This window comes from Schistocerca nitens, chromosome 2 (assembly GCF_023898315.1).
Source record: "Schistocerca nitens isolate TAMUIC-IGC-003100 chromosome 2, iqSchNite1.1, whole genome shotgun sequence".
Taxonomy (NCBI): Eukaryota; Metazoa; Arthropoda; class Insecta; order Orthoptera; family Acrididae; genus Schistocerca; species Schistocerca nitens.
The window spans coordinates 650,460,907-650,488,319 of NC_064615.1; the positions used below are offsets into that span (position 1 = coordinate 650,460,907).

A 27,413-nucleotide genomic window follows, 5' to 3' on the forward strand; every position below is an offset into this window, starting at 1 on the left:
AAGTTTGTCAGTTCACTTCACCTTAAGCATTCTTCTCCACTTCCACCTTTCAAAAGTTTGTAAACATCTTTTTTCTTTCTTTTTAACTGTCAATGTTGCACTGCAATACAGGACTAAAATCCAAATATAACATTTAGCAAATATTTGCACCATCTCCATTGGAATTCTTCTCACTGTAGTAACTGATTCACATTTTCAGATGATCTTTTTCCCATAGGTATCTTGCCCTTATTTCTTCTTTACAGCTTCTGTTCTATCCCAGTAAACTTTCCATATACAAAAATGATTTTATTTGTCCTTTCTTTTTTCCTTCTAAGAATATGTTAACTGGCACTTTCTTCTTGTTCTTTCTCATCACTTTTGTTTTTCCTACATTTGTCTTCATTCAGTGCTCCTTGCCCCTTCTTCCAATACTCTTCAACATCTGCTGTACCTCCTCAGAGCCTGTCAATACTGGGTGATCATTCCTGAATTTTATAGCCAATTACTGTGTGTCTTGCATCCTGTGTATCCTTACCTATCAGTACTTTTCCATATATGTTGCATTACTTCAGTAGAAGTTAGCATTCTTGCATTATACCCCTTCTAATGCTCATCGTGTTCGTCTCCTTACTCCCTACTCATCACTTTTTGCTTTGTGTCATCTCCTTTATCAATCTTCTATCATTCCATTCTACATCAGCATTTTTTAAAATTCTTAGCAATAGAGTCCAGTTGATTCTATCAAATGCCTTCTCCCAGTCGACAAAACAAATGTACACCTTTTTGTTAACTTCTGTCATTCTGTCTCCAATTGCCCTCAGACAATCTATAACATCTCTTGCTCCTTAATGAACCCAAAGTACTCCTTAATATGACACTTATTACAGCCTTAATAACAACAAAAATAAGAAAATAATCACTTTTTTGACAATGTAATGTAATTGGATGGATAAAAAGAAATCCACTCACCAAGCGGTGGCAGGAGAACACACACATAAAAAAAAGGTTTTATGCATCAATCTTTGTGAACCAGTTGCTCTTTTTTCCAGCTGAAGGGTTGAAGGGGAAAGAAGAAGGGTGAAGGGAAATGACTTGAGAGGTTTAGGTAAAGGGGCGGAGGTTGGAAAAGTCACCCAGAACCCCAGGTCTGGGTAGACTTACTGAATGGGATGAGAAGGGAAAGACTTTATTACAGCCTTTGTAACATGACTGATAAAACTAATTGTTCTGTGGTCTTTGAATTCTTTTGCATTGCACTTTTTAGGTAAAGATACTGGAATGATCTTAAGTAGCTTTTGAGCCAAATTCCTGTGTCATAAATTCTGTTTACTGCCATTAAGAAAAACAAAAATGACATAATACATAAATACAGGCATTTACATTCCTGTAGGTTTATTTTGACATTGATTTATAGGTAATTGCTCATGGCCTTTTCTGAATACAAGGGTAACCACTGCTACCTTGTTCAGTTTATCCCTAGTGCACGATACTGTTTACAGAGAAGTTATTTAATAATGCAAAAGGCTAATGATACACTGCTCATTAGTTTCTCACTCCCAGTCACTACTTACACTACATACTATCAGTTGACATCAGGACCACTGTGATGATGCTTGGTTTCCATTTCATGCACCACACTTTCACCGTTGATAGTCTGGAAAGTTTGAGTCAGCATACCTCTATAATGAATAAGATGATGAGCTCACAAAGAGGATAAGGTATTAGTATTGTACATTGCATAGTTTTGAGAGTAATATTGTCCAGAATAAAAATAAAGAAAACAGAAGAGAAAATTATATTGTATAAGTGTAGTGTGAAATGGTAAATGTTTTATCATTATTTACTTATTTGTTGCATTCTTTTGCCTAAGCAATCCTTCTCTATATAGAACGTATTCTTTAACAGGTACTTTGTAACTATCTTTATTTTAATAATCTCTGTAGAAAATGTATTGTACAGTTTTATTCCTTGGTAGAAGATGCTGCTGTGAGTTTTAAGTTTATTCATTCTTGGTAAATGTAGGTTCAGTCTAGATCTTGTTCCATAGTCATGTAAAGAGTTATTAGTGCAGTAATTTATCTGTGTTACTTTTGATGTGCATAACTGATTGGTAAATAGACTCATAAAGTGTAGCTAAAGCTACAGTGTTTTCAACAGATCTTTATAATAATTTTTGGTTATTATTCTTATTGCCATTTTCTGTAGTGTGAAAACTGTGTCCATATTACATGAAACTTTTCACAAAAAATGAATTCCACAGTTGAAAACTGAGTGTGCGTATGAAAAGTACGTAACTCAAAGGCAATGACTGTTAAACACTGATGACAGAACTGTAAGTGCATGACATTTTGTTTACGAATATCTTTGTGTGTCCATACCACTTCAACAGAGAATCAGTATTCATTCCTAGAACTTTTGTGTTTATAACACAGTCTATTGAAGTAAAATCTAAATTTAATTTCACAGTGTCATTTTCACTCTTCAAACCGAAACTCATTTTATTCATTTTCTTTATATTCACTATCACTTTAAAAGATAAATTAAAACAATTATCTGTGTCAGTCACTTCATATTTACTCCCTTGACGCGTGTCAAGGGCTTATAACCCCACTTTCAGGTGGATCAGTGGATTACAGTACATTTTTGATTAATGGATGTAGTCACTTGTCTGCTTTGAGCTTCATTTCACTACAAATAAGGTATGATCAACACCTGTTAATGTAATATGGCACAAGGACTACAAAATTTTAAACATTAACGAAGCTACATACAGTATGATCCAACAAAAATAACCCTTAGTTTTCTCATAAATACACATTTTCATTTTCAGATGTCACATAAACATGAACCAATAACATAAACAGTCCAGAGACTGTACAGATGTAGAGATACAGTGTCTTGCAAGTCAAAGAACATTCATTATTAGCTAACATTGCATTTCAAATTTATGGCTAACAACTATATAATTGTTTAGTTCTTTACAATCTTTTTACTTATGCACATCATTATTGCAAAAAACAAAAATCTGTAAGTTAAAAAATGAAAAACTTACAAACCTAATTTGATCATATTACACTGAAGTGACAATAGTTATGGGATATTGATATGCACATAGACGGAGGGCAGCAGTATCACATACACAAGGTATAAAAGGGCAGTGAATTGGCAGAGCTGTCATTTATACTCAGGTGATTCGTGTGAAGTGGTTTCTGACGTGACTGTGGCTGCACGTTGGGAATTGACAGACTTTGAATGTGGACTGGTAGTTGGACCTTGACACACAGGACATTCCATTTCAGAAATCATTGGGGAATGCAATTTTCCAAGATCCACAGTGTCAAGAGTGTGCTGAGAATACCAAGTTTCAGCCATTACCTTTCACCATGGACAACACAGTGCACTATGGCCTTCACTTAATGACCAAGAGCAAAAGCGTTTGCATAGAGCTGTCAGTACTAACAAACAAGCAACACTGTGTGAATTAACTGCAGAAAGCAATGTGGGATGAGTGACAAACATATCCATCAGGACAGTTTGGCAAAATTTGATGTAATTGGGCTATGGCAGCATATGACTGATGTGAGTGCTTTGCTAACAAAGCATGACATCGCCAGCAGTGGCTTTCTTGGACTCTTGATCATGTTGGTTGGACCCTGGACAATTGGGAAACCTTGGCCTGGTCAGATGAGCTCCAATTTCATTTGGTAAGAGCTGATGATGGGGTTAGAGTATGGCACAGACTTCACGAAGCCATGGACCCAAGTTATCAACAAGACACTGTGTAAGCTGGTGGTAACTCCAAAATGGTAAGGGCTGTGTTTACTTGCATAATTGACTACAAATGGTTATTTTTGGCTACTTGGAGATGACAATTGAATTTTTATGGATGAAAATGCACTGTGTCAACACACCGCGGTTGTTTACAATTGGTTTGAAGAACATTCTGGACAACTCGAGCAATTGATTTGGCCACCCAGATCTCCCAATATGAATACCATCAAACATTTATGGGACACAATCAAGAGGTCATTTCACACACAGAATTCTGCAGCGGCAACACTTTCACAATTATGGACAGTTTAGAGGCAGCATGGCTCAATATATCTGGAGGGGACTTCCAACAACTTGTTGAATCCATGCCACATTGAGTTGCTGCACTACGCTGGGAAAAAATAGGTCTGACACGGTATTAGGAGGTATCCCATGACTTTTGTCACCTCAGTTTAGTTTGTTATATTTTGGGTTGGTGTTTTACGTGTTGTTTTATGATTTTGGTTATTCAAAAATAGATATTAGCAGAAGTTACGGTACACCATCTTGTATGTGTGAGGAAGCTCCTGAAAAAATTTAACTGCCGCTGTATTAGATTTGCCATTGAGTGTGTCGTGTCTCTGATCTTGTCTCTGTTTTGTGTTGTGGATAAAATTTTCAAGTTGTTCATAAAGGTTCTGCTTGTGTCCTTTCTTTTTTCTTTGAAGTGGTGTTAGTTATCTGTGTTTCAAAAGTGTGTCCTGTATCATTAATGTGAATAGTTATGGCAGATTTACTGAGGGTGCTGTACCTAAATGTGTTTATGTGTTCTTAAAGTGTAGTTCGGAAGCTTTGTCCAGTCTGAGCCACATACTGTACTGGACATTCATTGCACTTTACCCTGAGTAGGAAAATTTGTCGTCTTGGATTTTATGTTGTGTGGCAGCCTATTATATAATTTATTGGTGGTGAAGAAAGGAACTCTTACATTACATGGTTTCAGTACATTAGCAATTTTCTGCGAACTGGCACCATGGTAGGGAAGGCATACTGTCCTAGTCTCTGTCTGACTGATGTTCTTATTTTTGTTTCTGTGTATTCATTTCTGTACACTCTCATTCATTTTGTGTATGAGTGCAGATTGAAAACCATTTGAAGCTACTATTTGTTTAATTACTCCATTTTCATTTTGAAGCATTTAATTGCTCAGTGGCAGTCTGTGTGCTCTGTGCAATATAGAACTATATGCTTCTAATTTGTGTGATTGAGGGTGGCTCAGTGAGTAGATTGTTAGAAAGAGAAATGAGTGGCAGAAAATGCAGCACATTTGAAAGGTGTTTAAAACAAGTTGTTACTTTTGATAGTTCGATAGGGGAGTGAATGGAGGAAAGTGTAGTTACCAGAATGAGCTGAGCACATCAGCTGACAGTGATACTGCCATGCCTACCCAGAGCATGTTATATTGGCATCCTGTATAGGCTGTTGGTGAAATAGCATGAGGGTATGGGAAGCAAGAAGCAGGAAGTGACAATGTTAGATTTGCATTGTTAATGCAAGTAATACCCAAATCTCTGTGTTGAAGTAAATAAAATGCAGTTGCTTGTTAGCTGTTCTTGTTGCTGGCTGTTTTGTAATACTATAAGCAAAAGTAGAAATCATTGTGCTATTACTGAATGCAAAAATGCTTCATATAAACACTACCAGAACATTGGACTACTGCTGTAATCCATCTATTACACAAAAAGGAGACAAATCAAATCCAGACAACTATAGAGGAATTTACCTTTTGGATATCATATATATAGCCATGTCAAGAATTCTGTTCTGTCATTATAATGGTCAACTTGAACTGGAACTAGAAGAGGAAGATTCAGACCATGGAGAAGAACAGGTAATCAGTTTGAAATTGGTAAAGGGTTATTTGGCACGAGATTAATGGAATTTTACAGAAGCCATGACATGGTCTCCGAGTCATGTATTGATTGATCAAGAAGACAAAAATAACAAACCATAACCTTTACTTAACTCTAACAAATACCAAATCTGAAGTAAATGTCAGTTATGATTTAAACAGGGTTAAGACAGAGAGATGGTTTATTGCCATTACTTTTCAACTTTGCTCTGGAGTACATGATGAGGGAATGGTACAAAGAAAATCCTAAAAACATAAGAATTTGAACCAAGAAAGATCAAATTGTTTGGTATTCGCAGATGACTTAGCATTGCTAGCTAATAACATTCAAGAAGCCAGAAATAAAATAACTAGCCTAAAAAATACAGCAGAAAAAATAGGACTCTAAATATCATTTGGAAAGAATGAGTAATGGTAGCAGATCCACTAGTAACCAACCATATAGCAGTCAATAACAGGAAAGTAAAAATAGTGAAATAGGAGAAATTATAACATAAAACTTGGATGAGAAACCTGCTTGGCAAGAAAGAACTGGCAAAATGATAAAAGCTCAAAAATTAATACAGTCTACATACAATAAAAATATATGTCAGTTAAAACTAAATTAAAACATTACAAGAGAAAACAGAGGTGAGAAACTGAAATAATTTTCAGAGCCACCCAGAAAAACAGAATTGACAAAATCCTAAAGGTAGAGAGAAGAATATATAACTTACATAAATAAGAAATATCAAAAAGATGGAAAAGCTGGACCCTGTGAAATGAAATGGTGGCTGGCAAAATGGAGCCCATTGCAGATAATATATGAAAAAAAATCTCTTTTCATGGTCACATTATGAGGACACCAGAAACCAGATAACCAAGAAAAAATTATACAGAAACTTTGGATCATGAAGCAGCAATTAGGGTGGAAAAGGAAATCATGGAAAATATGAAAGAGCTAGAGTTAACCCTGTACAACTTGGAAAAAAAGAAAAAAAAAACACTCCAAAGGAACTGAAAAACATAAAAAATAAGATATAAAGCCAGAATAGCAAACAACAAACAATAAAAATGGTATTTACAGATGAGGAATGGCAAAAAAGATCAGAATGAATGAAAAGATGTTGAGCAGTTTGGAAAGATAACTTAATAAAGAAAGTGACCAGAAAAAGATTGACTGAAGTGGTCCAATGAGACCGAAAAAGCAGAAGAAGAAGAATAATCTTAAGCAAAAAGATTGTAAAGAAATAAACAATTATGTATCTGTTATCTGCATATTTGATTCACAGTGTAAACTAGTAATGAATGCTCTTTGACTTACAAGGCACTGTAACTACATCTGTACAATCTCTGGACAGTTTGTAATTGGTAGGGGCAGGAAAATTTTGGCAAAACGAAACACGAAAAATAAAGCAAAATTGGTAGTTTTTAGTGAAAGAGTGCAAAAGCAGCAATTTTTACAAAGTATCATGAAATCTGTCGTTTTCCAGTATAAAAAAATGTTATAAATCTGAGGACGACAGTTTACCAATATTCGTAACTGATAGTTATCGAATGTTGCAACTGCATTCCTATAACTTGAATACAACAGTTAGTTACCTGCATACAGAACTAAGATGCGAGATAAAAAAAAGCACCAAAATTGGCAAAAAATACCGAATTTGGCAATAAACATGAAGAAATTGGTTAAAGTATGACAGCGAATTTGGCAAAAGTATAACAGCAACATTGGCAAAAGTATAACAGCAACATTGGCAAAAATACAGCAAATTTGTCAAAAATTACAGCAAAATTGGCAAAAGAATCACCAAATCTAGCAAAAAAAGTAATGCAGAAGTTAGCAAAAAAAGTAATACCGGAACTGACAAAAAATAAACAACAAAAAGGGAAAAAATAACACAGAAATTGGCAAAAAATAATACCAAATTTTACCATAAAATAAAACAATTTTTTCCTGTTCCTAGTTAGTGGTTCATATTTATGTTGATGATGATGATTGGTTTGTGGGGTGCTCAACTGCATGGTCATCAGCACCTGTGCAAAGTCCCAATTTTTCCACAGTAAATTTTCTTTTCACAATCCAATACAGTCACTCTCATGAATGATGATGATGATGATGATGATGATGATGATGATGAGGAAAACACCAAAACCCAGTCCCCGGGCAGAGAAAATCCCCAACCTGGCTGGGAATCAAACCTGGGACCCTGTGATCCAGATGCAGCAACGCTAGCCCCTAGACCACGAGCTGTGTGACATCTAAAGATGAAAATGCGTATTTGTGATGAACCTCAGGGTTATTCTGCTGGAGCATATAAGTAGCTTTACTATTGTTTAAAATTTGCAATTTTAGTGCCATATTACAGTAATAAGTGTTGATTATAGCTTATTTGTAGTGAAATGAAACTCAAAACATAATGTAAAGCACTGATCCACCTGAATGGAGGGTATAAGTCCTCGAAACATGTTGAGAGAGTAAATAAAAATTGACTGGCACATATAATTGTTGTAATTTATCTTTTATTGTCATAAACAAACAGTCACAATTTCTTAGACAACACAACATGGATGACATAAGGTCAGTATCATGTGACTGCATACTGACCAGTTGTAAACTTATTTGAGGGTTTGATTTACTTTCTCTGCAAGGAGTTTTCAGTAATTATAATATTTCTCATAACTAACATTATTGGGAAAGTTGCTGATTTATACTAGGAACAGGTCTGATCTTAGTATGGTACTCTAAGGAACTCCTGTGTTAGATCTCACTAGAAAGTGGGAGCTGAGTTTTTTATTCTTTTGAATAGCTTGTATATTTTTTCCCCATAACACCCTCTCCCCTTTTCCCTTCCATATTTGACATTGTCAGATTAGGGTGACATAAAATGTGTCAAGCACATAGTTTCTTCTTGACTTAATTGAGGCCTTCATGGTGTTCAGTCATTCAACAACCCAATAATGTGATAACTGCATGTTTCCATTCTTAATGCTTGTTACGTTCAAAGAAATATTGTAACAACTATCTAAACATTTGGTGAATGCCTTCATCCAGAATCATCAGTTCCTTTGCCACTGCTCATTGCTTCAGCAGTAGGTTATTTGAAAACAATAGAATATCCTAGTAATTAACTTGCTAAGTTGTCTGCCACATTTTTATGTAAATCAGCTAATTTTTCTCATTACTGGTACTTACCAAGAAAATTTATTACTGCCATTAGGTACTTTGGTTGATCAGATGGTATATGCAGACTCATTTATCACCATATATTTCAGTACTAATGATTCTGAGATGAGGCTTGGAATACTATTAAATCTGTGCCATAGAGTTTTAACCTGGCTTCTCCAGAATTTAAGTGAAATTTCTGAAAAAATACATTGTAATCTATAATTTTCTGGAAAAAATTTTGTAAGTCAGATAACATCACTCAAAATGTTATATAACATGATGGTAATATGACTGACCTTCCAGAATGAGATTTTCACTCTGCAGCGGAGTGTGCGCTGATATGAAACTTCCTGGCAGATTAAAACTGTGTGCCGGACCGAGACTCGAACTCGGGACCTTTGCCTTTCGCGGGCAAGTGCTCTACCAACTGAGCTACCCAAGCACGACTCACGCCCCGTCCTCACGGCTTTACTTCTGCCAGTACCTCGCCTCCTACCTACCTGCAGGGTTCGCAGGAGAGCTTCTGTAAAGTTTGGAAGGTAGAAGGCGAGGTACTGGCAGAAGTAAAGCTGTGAGGACGGGGCGTGAGTTGTGCTTCGGTAGCTCAGCTGGTAAAGCACTTGCCCGTGAAAGGCAAAGGTCCCGAGTTCGAGTCTCGGTCCGGCACACAGTTTTAATCTGCCAGGAAGTTTCATGATTGACCTTCGCTTATAAATTTTGCAGCTCTACCATTAAAACTGAAAAGTGTATAAGCTTTAGTCAGGATGTTAGTTACGTGTTCTGTAACATGTTGAGTGCCGCCACCTGATTTGCAGTCAGAGTCCAGCAATGGGTAAATCATATTACCATGCTACTGAAGCACCATCCCACAATCTTCAGGACAACTGTGGAAGCAGCCAGTTCTGTAATTGTGTCATGCTGCTTTCGGGAGCAAATGAGTGACACTGCTTCATGAACATTTCACCCTTGCCACCTTACAAGGCCATAACATTGTCTGAGGAATCTGTATTGTTGTTTATTTTGTCAACCACTTGTGTGATGAATATGAATCTCTTTCACAACAAAAAACCCTCCAGTGGCCCTGCAGCTGTGGAGCTGCAGAAGCTACTATCAGAACCTGGCCAGGTTCTGACATCTGACTGCAACCTATTATGAAGTCTGTGTTGTTGCAACATATTCTGAAGTCTTTGTTGCTTCAAAAGAGATGAATGCCCACAAAAGATCACAATTCTTCCTTTAAAGCCAATCAAGTCTCATATAAGAACCATGTTAATAATATCAGTATGTTGAGAAATGTCTTTACACTGGTACACTCAGATCTCTTTAGTAAATAAGTGCTGCCAGACAAATAACCAAAAGCATTTGCATTTTGTGTACTGATGCTTGTATGCACCATTTATTTCCCATTAAAATTATGTGTGAATATGTGTGTCTCCACTATTTTTGTTAGTGAGGTCTTGGGTGTTCATTGCCCACAATCCACTGTGGTGCCATACAAGCAAAAAAGCAAGATCGATTAATGGATCCATTAATTACTGAGCTTGACTTGTGCTTACTAATGATAATAACACTCTGTATAACAGTATCCATTTCTAGTCACCTTGTACTTTGAACACAGAAAAACGAGTAGACTGTTTCTTAAAGAACTTCTTCTGAACCTCATGAGCTGAACTTAAAATGTTTTTTAGCCAAACCCATATTTGGCTGTATAACATATTGCCAGTGGCATCTGATACAGAGGACAACAAATTGAATAATCTCAGTTTGAAGGCTCTTCATCTCCTGCATGAAAAAAATCTTAAAATTTCACTTGATCTGTTGGTCACCATTGAATCTAAGTCTAAATTTACAATCTCATTGTATGATACACATAGGTTTTGCATTAAGACCAACTTGCTCAGCGTGTAGTTCATGACAGCTCTATTTATATAAACAAAGATGATGTGACTTACCAAACGAAAGCGCTGGCACGTTGATAGACACACAAACAAACACAAACATACACACAAAACTCTAGCTTTCGCAACCAACGGTTGCCTCATCAGGAAAGAGGGAAGGAGAGGGAAAGACGAAAGGATTCAGGTTTTAAGGGAGAGTGTAAGGAGTCATTCCAATCCCGGGAGCGGAAAGACTTACCTTAGGGGGAACAAAGGACGGGTATACACTCGCGCACACACACACACATATCCATCCACACATATACAGACACAAGCAGACATATACAGAGGCAAAGAGTTTGGGCAGAGATGTCAGTCGAGGCGGAAGTGCAGAGGCAAAGATGTTGTTGAATGACAGGTGAGGTATGAGTGGCGGCAACTTGAAATTAGCGGAGATTGAGGCCTGGTGGATAACGGGAAGAGAGGATATATTGAAGAGCAAGTTCCCATCTCCGGAGTTCGGACAGGTTGGTGTTAATGGGAAGTATCCAGATAACCCGGACGGTGTAACACTGTGCCAAGATGTGCTGGCCGTGCACCAAGGCATGTTTAGCCACAGGGTGATCCTCATTACCAACAAACACTGTCTGCCTGTGTCCATTCATGCGAATGGACAGTTTGTTGCTGGTCATTCCCACATAGAATGCATCACAGTGTAGGCAGGTCAGTTGGTAGATCACGTGGGTGCTTTCACACGTGGCTCTGCCTTTGATTGTGTACACCTTCCGGGTTACATGACTGGAGTAGGTGGTGGTGGGAGGGTGCATGGGACAGGTTTTACGCCGGGGGCGGTTACAAGGGTAGGAGCCAGAGGGTAGGGAAGGTGGTTTGGGGATTTCATAGGGATGAACTAAGAGGTTACGAAGGTTAGGTGGACGGCGGAAAGACACTCTTGGTGGAGTGGGGAGGATTTCGTGAAGGATGGATCTCATTTCAGGGCTGGATTTGAGGAAGTCGTATCCCTGCTGGAGAGCCACATTCAGAGTCTGATCCAGTCCCGGAAAGTATCCTGTCACAAGTGGGGCACTTTTGTGGTTCTTCTGTGGGAGGTTCTGGGTTTGAGAGGATGAGGAAGTGGCTCTTGTTATTTGCTTCTGTACCAGGTCGGGAGGATAGTTGCGGGATGCAAAAGCTGTTGTCAGGTTGTTGGTGTAATGGTTCAGGGATTCTGGACTGGAGCAGATTCGTTTGCCACGAAGACCTAGGCTGTAGGGAAGGGACCGTTTGATGTGGAATGGGTGGCAGCTGTCATAACGGAGGTACAGTTGCTTGTTGGTGGGTTTGATGTGGACGGACGTGTGAAGCTGGCCATTGGACAGGTGGAGGTCAACATCAAGGAAAGTGGCATGGGATTTGGAGTAGGACCAGGTGAATCTGATGGAACCAAAGGAGTTGAGGTTGGAGAGGAAATTCTGGAGTTCTTCTTCACTGTGAGTCCAGATCATGAAGATGTCATCAATAAATCTGTACCAAACTTTGGGTTGGCAGGCCTGGGTAACCAAGAAGGCTTCCTCTAAGCGACCCATGAATAGGTTGGCGTACGAAGGGGCCATCCTGGTACCCATGGCTGTTCCCTTTAATTGTTGGTATGTCTGGTCTTCAAAAGTGAAGAAGTTGTGGGTCAGGATGAAGCTGGCTAAAGTAATGAGGAAAGAGGTTTTAGGTAGGGTGGCAGGTGATCGGCGTGAAAGGAAGTGCTCCATCGCAGCGAGGCCCTGGATGTGTGGGATATTTGTGTATAAGGAAGTGGCATCAATGGTTACAAGGATGGTTTCTGGGGGTAACGGGTTGGGTAAGGATTCCAGGCGTCCGAGAAAGTGGTTGGTGTCTTTGATGAAGGATGGGAGACTGCATGTAATGGGTTGAAGGCGTTGATCTATGTAGGCAGAGATACGTTCTGTGGGTGCTTGGTAACCAGCTACAATGGGGCGGCCGGGATGATTGGGTTTGTGAATTTTAGGTAGAAGGTAGGGGTGCGGGGTGTCGGTGGGGTCAGGAGGTTGATGGAGTCAGGTGAAAGGTTTTGTAGGGGGCCTAAGGTTCTGAGGATTCCTTGAAGCTCCGCCTGGACATCAGGAATGGGATTACCTTGGCAAACTTTATATGTGGTGTTGTCTGAAAGCTGACGCAGTCCCTCAGCCACATACTCCCGACGATCAAGTACCACGGTCGTGGAACCTTTGTCCGCCGGAAGAATGACGATGGACCGGTCAGCCTTCAGATCACGGATAGCCTGGGCTTCAGCAGTGGTGATGTTGGGAGTAGGATTAAGGTTTTTTTAAGAAGGATTGAGAGGCAAGGCTGGATGTCAGAAATTCCTGGAAGGTTTGGAGAGGGTGATTTTGAGGAAGAGGAGGTGGGTCCCGCTGTGACGGAGGACGGAACTGTTCCAGGCAGGGTTCAATTTGGATGGTGTCTTGGGGAGTTGGATCATTAGGGGTAGGATTAGGATAATTTTTCTTCGTGGCAAAGTGATACTTCCAGCAGAGAGTACGAGTGTAGGACAGTAAATCTTTGACGAGGGCTGTTTGGTTGAATCTGGGAGTGGGGCTGAAGGTGAGGCCTTTGGATAGGACAGAGGTTTCGGATTGGGAGAGAGGTTTGGAGGAAAGGTTAAGTACTGAATTAGGGTGTTGTGGTACCAGATTGTGTTGATTGGAATGTTGAGGTTTTGGAGGGAGTGGAGCTGGAAGTGGGAGATTGAGTAGATGGGAGAGACTGGGTTTGTGTGCAATGAGAGGAGGTTGAGGTTTGCTGGAAAGGTTGTGAAGGGTGAGTGAGTTGCCTTTCCGGAGGTGGGAAACCAGGAGATTGGATAGTTTTTTTAGGTGAAGGGTGGCATGCTGTTCTAATTTGCGGTTGGCCTGTAGGAGGATGCTCTAAATAGCCGGTGTGGATGTGGGAGAGGAAAGATTGAGGACTTTTATTAAGGATAGGAGTTGACGGGTGTGTTCATTGGCTGAGTTGATGTGTAGGTGAAGGATTAGGTGGGTGAGGGCAATGGATTGTTCAGTTTGGAACTGGTATAGGGACTGATGGAATGAACGGTTGCAGCCAGAGATGGGAACTTTAAGTGTGAGGCCTTTGGGGGTAATGCCAAATGTCAGACAAGCCTGAGAAAATAAAATATGTGAGCGCAATCTGGCTAGGGTGAAGGCATGTTTGCGGAGGGAATGTAAATAAAATTTAATGGGGTCGTTGTGGGGGTGTTGTGAGGGTGACATGGTATTAGAAGGTGGAAAGTGTAACATGAGGTTGAAATGAAAATGAAAAAACTGGAGAAAGTAACTGGAGATCTGTTGTGAAAAAAGGCGAAAAAGTGTTGGTTAAAGCTGGGATATGTTGATCCTGTGGTGAACTTGGGTTGGTAGACAACGATGTGCACAAAGGTTAGGTGGTTGTGTTGCCGCCAAAACACGTTAAAGGATGGAGAAATTCGGGAAAATTTCGAAAAAACTGCGTGTAAATGTATTAAAAGGAGTGGTTTTGTGGTGGCAGATTATGAAAATGAGGCTAACAATTGTCTGGCGAAGAAATAATGACGTTAAAACCCGTGGGAAGCGGCTAAAAATTATCAGTGATGTGCGAAAAACAGAAATGGAAATAAAGCGAAAGTTATCAGAACTAGACGAAATGGTTGTTTAATAGGTGAAAGGAACTGTTTGTGGACTAGAAACGGTGGATTTTATAGCAGCGGTAGTGTTGAAAGCGGATTTATTTTTTATTTTTTATTTTATTTTATTATTTTTTTTTTTTTTGGAAGTGGGTGACGTATTGTTGAGTATATATAGGCGGGATAAAATTGTATAGTAGATTACGGTAAAAAGGAGAAGGTGAATACAAAGTGAAACTACTGGCAGAGACAAAAAGAGAAAATAAGACGACAGAACAGATTTCGAAATGCAACAGTGACAATAACAAAAGTAATTGTTAGGTTCAAATTAATGATATGAATATAATAGAAGGAAACATTCCACGTGGGAAAAAATATATCTAAAAACAAAGATGATGTGACTTACCAAACGAAAGCGCTGGCACGTCGATACACACACAAACATACACACAAAATTCTAGCTTTCGCAACCAACGGTTGCCTCGTCAGGAAAGAGGGAAGGAGAGGGAAAGACGAAAGGATTTGGGTTTTAATGTAGAGGGTAAGGAGTCATTCCAATCCCGGGAGCGGAAAGACTTACCTTAGGGGGAACAAAGGACGGGTATACACTCGCGCACACACACACATATCCATCCACACATATACAGACACAAGCAGACATATACAGAGGCAAAGAGTTTGGGCAGAGATGTCAGTCGAGGCGGAAGTGCAGAGGCAAAGATGTTGTTGAATGACAGGTGAGGTATGAGTGGCGGCAACTTGAAATTAGCGGAGATTGAGGCCTGGTGGATAACGGGAAGAGAGGATATATTGAAAAGCATGTTCCCATCTCCGGAGTTCGGATAGGTTGGTGTTAATGGGAAGTATCCAGATAACCCGGACGGTGTAACACTGTGCCAAGATGTGCTGGCCGTGCACCAAGGCATGTTTAGCCACAGGGTGATCCTCATTACCAACAAACACTGTCTGCCTGTGTCCATTCATGCGAATGGACAGTTTGTTGCTGGTCATTCCCACATAGAATGCATCACAGTGTAGGCAGGTCAGTTGGTAGATCACGTGGGTGCTTTCACACGTGGCTCTGCCTTTGATTGTGTACACCTTCCGGGTTACATGACTGGAGTAGGTGGTGGTGGGAGGGTGCATGGGACAGGTTTTACGCCGGGGGCGGTTACAAGGGTAGGAGCCAGAGGGTAGGGAAGGTGGTTTGGGGATTTCATAGGGATGAACTAAGAGGTTACGAAGGTTAGGTGGACGGTGGAAAGACACTCTTGGTGGAGTGGGGAGGATTTCATGAAGGATGGATCTCATTTCAGGGCAGGATTTGAGGAAGTCGTATCCCTGCTGTAGAGCCACATTCAGAGTCTGATCCAGTCCCGGAAAGTATCCTGTCACAAGTGGGGCACTTTTGTGGTTCTTCTGTGGGAGGTTCTGGGTTTGAGAGGATGAGGAAGTGGCTCTTGTTATTTGCTTCTGTACCAGGTCGGGAGGATAGTTGCGGGATGCAAAAGCTGTTGTCAGGTTGTTGGTGTAATGGTTCAGGGATTCTGGACTGGAGCAGATTCGTTTGCCACGAAGACCTAGGCTGTAGGGAAGGGACCGTTTGATGTGGAATGGGTGGCAGCTGTCATAATGGAGGTACGGTTGCTTGTTGGTGGGTTTGATGTGGACGGACGTGTGAAGCTGGCCATTGGACAGGTGGAGGTCAACATCAAGGAAAGTGGCATGGGATTTGGAGTAGGACCAGGTGAATCTGATGGAACCAAAGGAGTTGAGGTTGGAGAGGAAATTCTGGAGTTCTTCTTCACTGTGAGTCCAGATCATGAAGATGTCATCAATAAATCTGTACCAAACTTTGGGTTGGCAGGCCTGGGTAACCAAGAAGGCTTCCTCTAAGCGACCCATGAATAGGTTGGCGTACGAAGGGGCCATCCTGGTACCCATGGCTGTTCCCTTTAATTGTTGGTATGTCTGGTCTTCAAAAGTGAAGAAGTTGTGGGTCAGGATGAAGCTGGCTAAAGTAATGAGGAAAGAGGTTTTAGGTAGGGTGGCAGGTGATCGGCGTGAAAGGAAGTGCTCCATCGCAGCGAGGCCCTGGATGTGTGGGATATTTGTGTATAAGGAAGTGGCATCAATGGTTACAAGGATGGTTTCTGGGGGTAAAGGATTGGGTAAGAATTCCAGGCGTTCGAGAAAGTGGTTGGTGTCTTTGATGAAGGATGGGAGACTGCATGTAATGGGTTGAAGGTGTTGATCTACGTAGGCAGAGATACGTTCTGTGGGTGCTTGGTAACCAGCTACAATGCGGCGGCCGGGATGATTGGGTTTGTGTATTTTAGGTAGAAGGTAGGGGTGCGGGGTGTCGGTGGGGTCAGGAGGTTGATGGAGTCAGGTGAAAGGTTTTGTAGGGGGCCTAAGGTTCTGAGGATTCCTTGAAGCTCCGCCTGGACATCAGGAATGGGATTACCTTGGCAAACTTTGTATGTGGTGTTGTCTGAAAGCTGACGCAGTCCCTCAGCCACATACTCCCGACGATCAAGTACCACGGTCATGGAACCTTTGTCCGCCAGAAGAATGACGATGGACCGGTCAGCCTTCAGATCACGGATAGCCTGGGCTTCAGCAGTGGTGATGTTGGGAGTAGGATTAAGGTTTTTTTAAGAAGGATTGAGAGGCAAGGCTGGAAGTCAGAAATTCCTGGAAGGTTTGGAGAGGGTGATTTTGAGGAAGAGGAGGTGGGCCCCGCTGTGACGGAGGACGGAACTGTTCCAGGCAGGGTTCAATTTGGATAGTGGTATATATATATGTATATAAACAAAGATGATGTGACTTACTGAACGAAAGCGCTGGCAGGTCGATAGACACTCAAACAAACACAAACACACACACAAAATTCAAGCTTTCGCAACAAACTGTTGCCTCATCAGGAAAGAGGGGAAGGAGAGGGAAAGACGAAAGGATGTGGGTTTTAAGGGAGAGGGTAAGGAGTCATTCCAATCCTGGGAGCGGAAAGACTTACCTTAGGGGGAAAAAAGGACAGGTATACACTCGCACACACGCACATATCCATCCACACATATACAGACATAAGCAGACATATATATATATAAACAAAGATGATGTGACTTACCAAACGAAAGTATGGTATTTTACATACATGAATGCATATCTCAGATGCGTACAAATATGACCTCAGAAGTAGCAAAATCTACATAAGAGACCCTTTGGTGTACCCGTGAGTTCCACATTTACATTATTTGACAGATATGTCAAATGTGACCAAGAAATGTCACTGCCTAAGAAGTCACACTAGTAACATACACAACAATGTGCTTATGAGGTAGAATGGATTTCCTATCCTAATGCATTAACGTAAACATGGTTATAATTGGGTTCTAGATATCCACATGGTTGTTTGCTTTCTAGATGAACATCAAGTTGGACACCACAAAGAATTTATAACTGACACCCGTGTCATTAATATAGAAATTCATGATGAAAGTAGGCTTATTCTTCTGCTGCTGTGTATACAGTTGTCAGTTTGTAGATATCATTGTACATACGATTGAAGCTTCCTGGCAGAGTAAAACTGTGTCCTCGAACAGATTTCGAATTTGTGTCCTTAGCCTTTCGCAGGCAAGTGCTTTACCAATTGAGCTACCCAAGCAAGGCTCACAAATTGTCCTCACAGCTTTACTTCCACCAGTACCTCATCTATTACCTGTCAAATTTCACAGAAATTCTCCTGTATAACTTGTAGGACTAGCACACTTCGAAGAAAGGATATTGCAGAGATGTGGCTTAGCCGCAGCCTGGGGGTTTTGGAGGAGAACTTCTGTAAGTTTGGAAGGGAGGAGTTGAGGTACTGGCAGATGTACAGCTGTGAGGACAGGACATGAGTTGTGCTCAGGTAGGTCAGTTGGTAGAGCACTTGCCCGAGAAAGCCAATGTTCCAAGTTCGAGTCCCTGTCTGGTACAAGGTTTCAATGTGCCAGGAAGTTTCGTCTCGGTGCACACTCCGCTGCATACTGGATTCATTTGCATACAATTGTTTGTTGTCCCCTGTTTCAGATGAACCTTCCATTTCTTTCTTAGCCTCCACAAATTGGTATTGTTTTTACTAGCTTAATATATTAAATACTCAGATGTCCTGCATAATATATTCATTTCACCTGTTGCATTAATTTGTCATGACAAAGATGGAGAGAAAGGTTGCTTTTTTTCCTTTCTACTTCATTAGATAAGTTTTCCCTCAACCAGAGATGATGATATTAATTATTGATGTTGTTATTTTTAAATATATTTATAATGATTGTAATAATGACTATTGTCATAACTGCTTCTACAAAAGAATGATTACTACATTGTGTTTTTAATTTAGGTCCAAAGACCAAATGCAACAACTCATGGAAGCAGAATTGCAGTTGACAGAACGTACATTGCATGTTAATCCAAAATCATATGGAGCATGGCATCACCGTGCTTGGGTTCTTGATAATATGCCTGAATCTAATTGGTCAAGAGAATTGGCACTGTGCAATAAGTATCTGGATATGGATGAAAGAAATTGCAAGTATTGTTCTTTTGTTCATTTATCTGCTGTCACTTTGTAAAAGAAAGGCATCATAAGAAAGCAGCTAAAGTTTATCTTGTGTCCTACTTTATTTATGTCTGTTCAAATGCTAATCTGCAAAAAATGAGCTATGTTACTGCTTGAACTCTGGAATAGAGCTGAGTTGTTGGACAGTAAAGGAAATGGGTAATTATGCTGTGAATAATATATTTACCATGTAACTCACATGTGCAGGCAATCCATAGATCTCTTTATTGAAACTCCATTGGTAACTGCTAGACATTCAGAGAATAATGTATAATTTCTACAGTGCTAATAAACATTCTTTGCTGCACCGAAAGATCCTTTCTATGTCTCTTGCTCCAGCTGTGCACACAGTGTCTAATGTCACTGCGTCTTCAGTGTAATATTGATTATAACTGTCTGTGTCAATAATTTTTAAAAAAATTTTTTAACTGGAAGATTCCTCATTTTGAGTAGCAGGGTAAATGCATCAAGCATATGGTTATATTTCAGTTAGTTTAGTTGCTCCATAGTTCTGGTTGGTACCACTTTCACTCTTTCCACTGTTCTCCATGCTTTTTAAAGAAGATAAATGCTGTTTAGGAAATTTCTGTCATAATATTAATGATTTACTAGAGAATTTTAAGTTTATTTTACTGCTCATAACAACCAATTTTACATGCATGGGCATCGTCAATATTATTCATGGTACACCAAGTTATACAGGCATTTATGCATAAGCCACCACTGAAGTTGCTTTTTAAAGGTATATTCTATAACATCTGAAGATTGTTAGCTAACAAATGATGAAAAACAGCTCCTTTGACACAGTTTTTTTGTGTTAAAGTTGATCTGCTATTAACCATATAGAAATGTGTTGTATACTTTCTATCATACCTATCATTGTACAAACTCTGACAAATGCTAAACTAAAATAAGCTTCCACAAGATTTTTTTTTTTTTTTTTTGTTTTTTTTTTTTTTTTTGTTTTACTTTCGCTACAATCACCAAGGCTGTCTCCTGCAACCCAAAAATCTTTTCCATATTCATCTGGCAGGTTCCACCCCACAATACTATTCCCTAAGACAAGGAAGGATACACTAATCTGCAGAACGTGCAGTTATCAGGGTTTCAGAATTAAGGTGTGGTGATAATCTCCTCCACCAATAGGATTTTTGACAGAATCTCATCACTCACAATATTTTGTTTACGTAGACCACTCTGTTTAAAGTGAATATTAGTTGCTGTTTCTATGTTAACTTTTAAGTTGTCTCTTTCAAAGTAAACTGTGGCTTTTCTATTCAATAAAGCTGGGCTCACAGTCTGTGCAACAGACATCAGAGGTTGCATTGTTGTACACAGTGATCAGATGCTTATTATTGAGAGAACTTGGGAACACATTTCTGTTATATATGAACAGACACCGAAGTTTACATTTCTTATTCTTGAATGTCTCCTTGCTAGTACTTCTCCATTATCATACATAATTTCTGTACTCTGTAGTCTGCCTTTGAAATATGCTCCTAATAACTGTGTGAGATTTTCAGTGACACCACTCATTGCAATTCTCAATAGGTGTGTGTGAGATGATGTACTGTGTTGAAAGCTTTGGAAAGGCCCAGTAAAACTCCTGCTGCTTGGGATTTTTCATTTATTTTTTTCAAGAACATAATGGGCCAATTGTCCTGCTGCGGTGTAGTACTGACATCTCCTGAAACCATGCTAGAAATCACCTAATACGTTAACACCATTGTATAAGGGGTAGTCAAATGAAAACCAATCACCTGCAGTGATGGGACTGTGGAATGTTTCCATTCAAAAGTGATCACCATGTGTTGTAAGCCATTTATTGCTCTAGAAAATGAGACAATTAATTACTATTTCATACAAAGTGTGCCGGCCGCGGTGGTCTAGCGGTTCTGGCGCTGCAGTCCGGAACCGCGGGACTGCTACGGTCGCAGGTTCGAATCCTGCCTCGGGCATGGGTGTGTGTGATGTGCTTAGGTTAGTTAGGTTTAAGTAGTTCTAAGTTCTAGGGGACTTATGACCTAAGATGTTGAGTCCCATAGTGCTCAGAGCCATTTGAACCATTTTTTACAAAGTGCTGCTGATGGATCAACAACTGCACCCTCTTCTGCAATTCCTTGTCCAACTGAAACTGATGTACATGTATATCTTTCTAAAGATTTGGAAATCACTCGATGAAAGATCTGTGCTATACGGTGGATGTTGCATTGTTTTCTACCTAAATCGCTGACGTGTAGCCTTATCATGCAGCAGGATGATTGCATCTGACAGCATTACGACAGCCCAATGGCAAAGCCAACAGGGGAAACATCCCACATCTTGCCTGCAAAAAAAAAAAAAAGATCCAAAGCTGTTCACACAAGATCCAATAAGTTTACGATGATTTTTTTCTTCAACTGAAGGAGTGTCTGCTTCTCAAGTTCCTTGAGCATGGAACCACAATCAGTGTACAGTACTGTATAGACACTCTGCAAAAACTGTGATGTGCCATAAAGTCAAAACACCCAGGAATGCTGTCAGATGGAATCATCCTGTTGCACAATAACACCCGCCTCCACACTGCCAATAGGATGAAGGCTATGCTTCAGGAATTTGAGTGGGAAACACTGCAGCATCCTCCGTACAGCCTGGATCTTTCACCATGTGATTTTCACATCTTTGTTGACCTGAAGAAAGACAAGCATAGGTGTTGGTTTCAGTTGGACAAGGAAATGCAAGAGTGGATGCAATTGTGGATTCGTCTGCAGCCAACTGCATTGTACAAAACAGAAATTGATTGTTTCATCTTCCGGTGGGATAAAAAAGGCATGTGTTGTTTACTTTTGAATGGAATCATTACATAGTTCGGTTGTGTTGGGTGTTCAGTTTTCATTTGGTTGCCCCTCATAATATTCCAAGAGGCTTGTTAACATTATTTTCTCAGTCAGTTTGCCAAATATTTACATTAAGGCAATAGGTCTGTGTAGTTCTGAACATGTTTTAATGCCCCTTTTTGTGAAAGGTTTGATTACAGACAGTTTCATCTTGTCAGGGAATGAACCATTTTGAGAAATACAGCTTATTAGTTGAAGTGATGCTTTCACTAGCTCTAGTTCATATTTCTTCAATAGAAGTGGAGAATTTTAATCTAATACTGCTGGTTTATTTATTCGTTGTCATTAATAAGCTGCAGAATGTTATTGGTGTATACAGCAAGGTAGTGTATTGCTGGTCTGTTTATTATTTGACACAATGTACATTGTGCATGCGGTTTCGAGCAAACATCACACTCAACTATATCTTCAAAAAAATCATTAAAAATATTGCTAAATAGAAAGGCATCAGAAATGTCATCTTTCACAGTCAGTTCTATGTTATTACTTTTAGTTTGTATTGAACTGTTCTGATTTTATTTGCAATTAACCAGCAAGACCTTGAAACATTACCTGATCTCCATATCTATTGGCTAATTCTTTCTGCTTTTAATTCCTGAATTTTTTGCAGAACTGACATTTGCAGTGTTTTTTTATATAATTTAGGGTAAGTGTCTGTAGGTTATACAGGCTATGGGAAGGTTATAGATTTAGCTTCAGTTATCAAGAACTGAGTGTGGTGGTGATTTAAAGTAATTAACACACAGACTGTAGGAGCTAGGTTAAGAGCTCTGTCTGGCTGTACAGATTTGATCTTATGGAGATGCCTTGAATTACTTGAGGTAAATGTGCATTGGAGTGAGCTGTAAATAGTGATGATATTATAAATACTGAATGAAATTCGTATAAAGCCTTCATTGGCCTCTCTATTATTATTATTATTATTATTATTATTAGTAGTAGTAGTAGTAGTAGTAGTAAGAAAATAAAAGAATTAGAAGAAGCATTCACTATGATATTTAACTGAAGCAAAGTAATTTATAACTCAGATTGAAGTGAGGAAGGGGGTCAATTTTTGGTGTTTACATGACTGTAGATATTGTAACTCAAAGCTGCATTCTGGTGAAGCATATACTTGGGAAACTAACGTACAGAAAATGCTGTTTCTCATACTTGTTCAAGTAATATTTGTTGTTTTTCTTTTATATCATCCACAATAAATACAGTGATAAAATGACACACTGATTTGAAAAACCAATAACAGATGTTCATTGCTTAGCCTGCAGCCCATGGAACTGATAGATGTCACAGAATGTCACTATTGGCTCAATTGTCACAAGCTGCATTGTCTTGCTGTTGTGCTTCACTCCATTACATGCCTTCTTATGTGCTGTAAAAGTTGTGCAGACATTTGTTGAAAGATGTATCGTGCTCGTATTATCTAAAGGAATAATTGGAGTTATTGTGACTCACAACATAAATAATAACGTGACATGTCAGTCAGCTGATATATTTTACGGTCAAAGTTCCTTACAAATGTCACAAGCAGAGTACTCGGTCCAAAAGAGCAAGCCACAAGAATAATCCAGTGTAACAGCAAATAGTTCCATGTTTAGAGAATGGTCAGTGCACAGTACGGCAAGCAAAGACAAAAACCCTGAGTGGCCCACAGCAACCACAGAAATAGACAGATGTAGCGAAACCCCAGCTCGAGTTGCTGGTCAGGAAGGTCTTGCGGTGCTTCCTGCTGTGACGCCACGAGCATCTGGTTATCAGTAGGTGGTCCGGAAAAGGAGGGTGATTCACAGCTGGGGTGGCATGGTGGCTTGCAGATAAGGAGGATATAAAGTCATCATAATGGGAGTGGGAAAAGATGGGAGACTGGGAAGTAGAGGAGTGTCATGTGGTGTTGCTGCATGGAGCTTCCTGGAGTGTGATCGGAAACATAGGTGGCTAGTTACCGTACTGCAGGCAAAGTTGGGCTCAATGGTGAGTCACCGTCTTGCCATCCTTATCCAAGATGAACAAACAGCCTTTGCTGCTGGACAATGACCAGGATCCATTTGATCAGGTGCCAAAAACCCCACAACCATAGTCAGGTGCCCAGTGAGAAATGCAGAGAGGATGGATTGGGCAAAGTGACTGGAGTCAGCAGCAGGAGGTGCAGGAGCATGTGCTGCTGGTGACCTTCGCGTAGCTACACAAGATTTTTCAACCCCTTAGGTGTAACCCTGTATGAACCCAGGAAAAGGGTTAAAGTACAGTCTGTAGGTGAGTCATCTTCATCTGGGTTTGAATGTGTATGCAAGTCTTTCAGCTGCCTGTTGGGTTGGGATTGGAAAGGTGGTGAGGTGTGTTGAATGCCCTGATGGTAGCAGAATGCATCCAGAATTGCAGCCTATTATCTGACACAATCATGTGGGAAAGGTATTGTATGGTGAAAAGTCTGATGAGTGCCTTAACAGTGGCCTCCGTACTGGTGGAATGGAGTTAACAATGTAGGTAAATTTGGAGTAAGTGTTGATGACTGTCAACCAGGTGGTGTCCAGAAGTAGGTGGACAGAATTGAAATGAATTCTCTTCCAAGGCTGTGGGGACACCAGCCAGGGTGACAATGACTAGCGAAGTGCCGCTTGCTGTGGTTCACATTTTTGACAATTGAAGATGAGGTGCTCAGTCTGCCTATCAGTGCCAGGCCAGTAGACCTAGCATATGGCTAGGATCTTGGTGGGGGATAAACCTTAACGTTCATGGTGCTGGAGACACAGTATATCAGGCCAAAAGAGTTCCAGAAGGCCTACCCATGGAGAGTTTTGGTCTGTTGGTAACAAAATTAGACAGTCCACAAGCACAAGCCTATGAAAGAGGTGAAAATAGCACTTTGGGGAGTTTGAGTTCCAATTGGGATCTGGTTCGATTATCCCCATTGGATGTAGCAAAGCAGTTGCAGTAATGTTGTATCCTTGCCCATGGTGCCTGTGATGTGGGACCCAGCAATGAGAAAGTGCTCCATTGCTTGATGGGCCTCATCATCTAAATGGAAACAAAGGACCTTGTCTTTATCAAACTCTGAGTCAAGGCACATTGGGAGGCACGACAGGACACCAGCTCTTGCCTGCTAACTAGACAGAAATGCATCTCTTACTTATATCTGCTGATGAAAAGAGCCCATAACTGGTACTAGTTGGCTATTTGACTAGGCAGCTTAGTGGGCAGGCTGAAGAATGATATCAGAGTCTTATGATCAGTGATAAAGTGAAACATTGCTTCATAGAGAAAAATGTGTAATATTTTAATGCAAAAATGTTGCAGAATCTTTACAGCAATACACCATTCTAATCCCAGCCTTCACTGGATGTAATTAACCCATGGGCCTAGTTTTGCCTCAGCCATCAATCCAGGTACTGCTGATCTCTCAAAATCAACTTAGGAGTACACCACTTGTCACTCGGTATTATTCTGGTCTTGAAATTGTTAATCACTTTGACTTGGCCATGACTTCCTAAAATCATGCCCCTGAAATGAGGCCCATTCTGTCAGTTTTTGTCCACTACAACTAGAATAGCTTTTTGCTGCCGTCCCAATCTGTGCAATATCCTTGTCAGACGCTACACACTTTCTGCTCTCTACCCTGTGGCTCCTACATCTGTGACTGTCTCCACTACGAGACTTGCCCTATGCACCCTCTTACACCACCTATACTAGCCCTGTCACTGTCATATCTTGTAACAGGTGTTGTGGAAACCCCATTTGGCTGATTAGATTGGCATAACTACCAACAAATTATCAAAAGGACAATTGGGCATAGGCAGAGGATGTATACTGGCAATACACAATATTATGTTGCAGAACATGCACAACAACATAACAGTTGTGACCTCAGTGCCTGTTTCACCACACATGCCATCTGAATTCTTCTCCCAGACACCAGTTTCTCAGAACTCTGCAGGTGAGAACTGGCACTACATCACGTTCTTGGTTCTTGCCATCCACCTGTTCTTAATTTATGTTAATTTCTGTGGTATCAGCAGTTTTCATAGTAATTATTCCTTTCTTCACTCTATTTTAGTTTTCTGCACATCTTTCATTTTCTGACCTGTTTATTTATTGCTGTCCCCCTCCCACCTCTACCACATACAATCCACATAGCTTTTCACTCCTATTAACTCATGCACATTGTTTTAGCGTAATCTCTGTCTCACATATTACCCTTTCTTTCTTCTTTAAGCTTTTAGGTATTCAAATCTCATACATGCAGTCCTCAACAATCAGTCTTTCCTTCTCATCCTGTCTGGTAAGTCTCCCCTGGTCCAGAGTGCTGGGTGACTTTTCCAAACTCTGCCCCTTTTCCTCAACCTCACCAGTCCATTTCCTTCACTCCTCTTCCTTCCCCTTCAATATTTCTGCCAAAAGAAGGAGTCACTGGCTCCAAAAGCTTGCATACATAATACTTTTTATAGTTGTGTTCTCCTGCTGCCGCTTAGTAAGTAGATTCTTTGTCTATCCAATACTTTGGACTATTTGTCTGGTGCCACAGTTGCATTTTGAAAGTTCATGGTGATTTCGTCCATGTGTTCCTACCAAGGGGAGTGACGGAACAAGGAGGCTCAGCTTAGGGAAGGCAAAACAGCCTTCGCTATTGCATATTTCGCATTGTGCCCACCTGTCTGGGCAGTCACGCCAGGAATGGTTGCGAAAACAGTCCGGGCATGACAAGAGTTGATGCCTGTAGAGTGGCCAAGACTTAATCCCTTGTTCGCAGGCTGTGCCAACAGCATGATGATGATTACATTTGACCTGCTGCTCCTCCATATTGGCTAAGCTGTATGCACTACCTGGGACAGAAGCAATGGTTGTCATGTCTGCTCAAGATTACAAATGGTGCCAGCTGTATGGGAGACTTCAAAAGATTGAGCCAGTTTCAAAACCTCCTGCAAGGTAGGGTCACTGAATTGCAAAGCTTTGTGACATGCTTCCTTTTCTGGGGCCTTGGAATTAATATAGTCCTAAATCATAACCTCCACATACAATTCATTAGTGTTGCGAGTAATGAAACGGCACTTTCTACTGGGCACCTGTAGTTCCACCGCCTAGGCATGGTGCAGCTGGTTGTGCTTTTTGCGACACTATTAGAATTCTGCTCATGATGATATAACCTGACAGTATCAGTGAAAATAGGCAATTAAGGGAGCATACATTTCATCAAAATCAAGTTGGGCCGCTTTAGTGGGAGAGGCAAACTTACAAAGCAGCTAATATGTTTGGGGTGGAATACAAGGCAAAAAGAGTGATTTAATGGTTGCAGGGTCTGTAACCTTAAATACAGCAAAATTTTGTCGGAGCTACATCTTGTATGCATCCAAATTTTCATATGTTTCACTGAATGGTGAGAACAGTGGCAGATATGTAGCCGTATGATTTGAAAACAATTGGGCCAAGAGAGCCTCCTGGCACTTTTGTCCTTCGAAGTGATGTTTCAAGAATTGTTGAAAAATGATCTCTGTGGAGAAGTCTGGTGGTGGCTGATGCTGTGCTGGTTCTACATTTATCCAATGATGCACGAGGTTCAACCACTATCATCGTCATTTATCTTGCTACTAAGAACATAAGTAATAG

General features: G+C 40.4%; 1 protein-coding gene across 2 annotated transcripts in view; it reads left to right on the plus strand.

Moving 5' to 3' along the window:
* The window catches only part of LOC126236769 (geranylgeranyl transferase type-2 subunit alpha), a 97,449-nt gene that overhangs the window by 26,898 nt on the left and 43,138 nt on the right, over positions 1 to 27,413 (plus strand). For both annotated transcript variants that reach the window (XM_049946338.1, XM_049946339.1), the window contains one exon: positions 18,724 to 18,911. In XM_049946338.1, the coding sequence (XP_049802295.1) occupies positions 18,724 to 18,911 (188 nt within the window). The remainder of the gene's footprint in view (positions 1 to 18,723; positions 18,912 to 27,413) is intronic.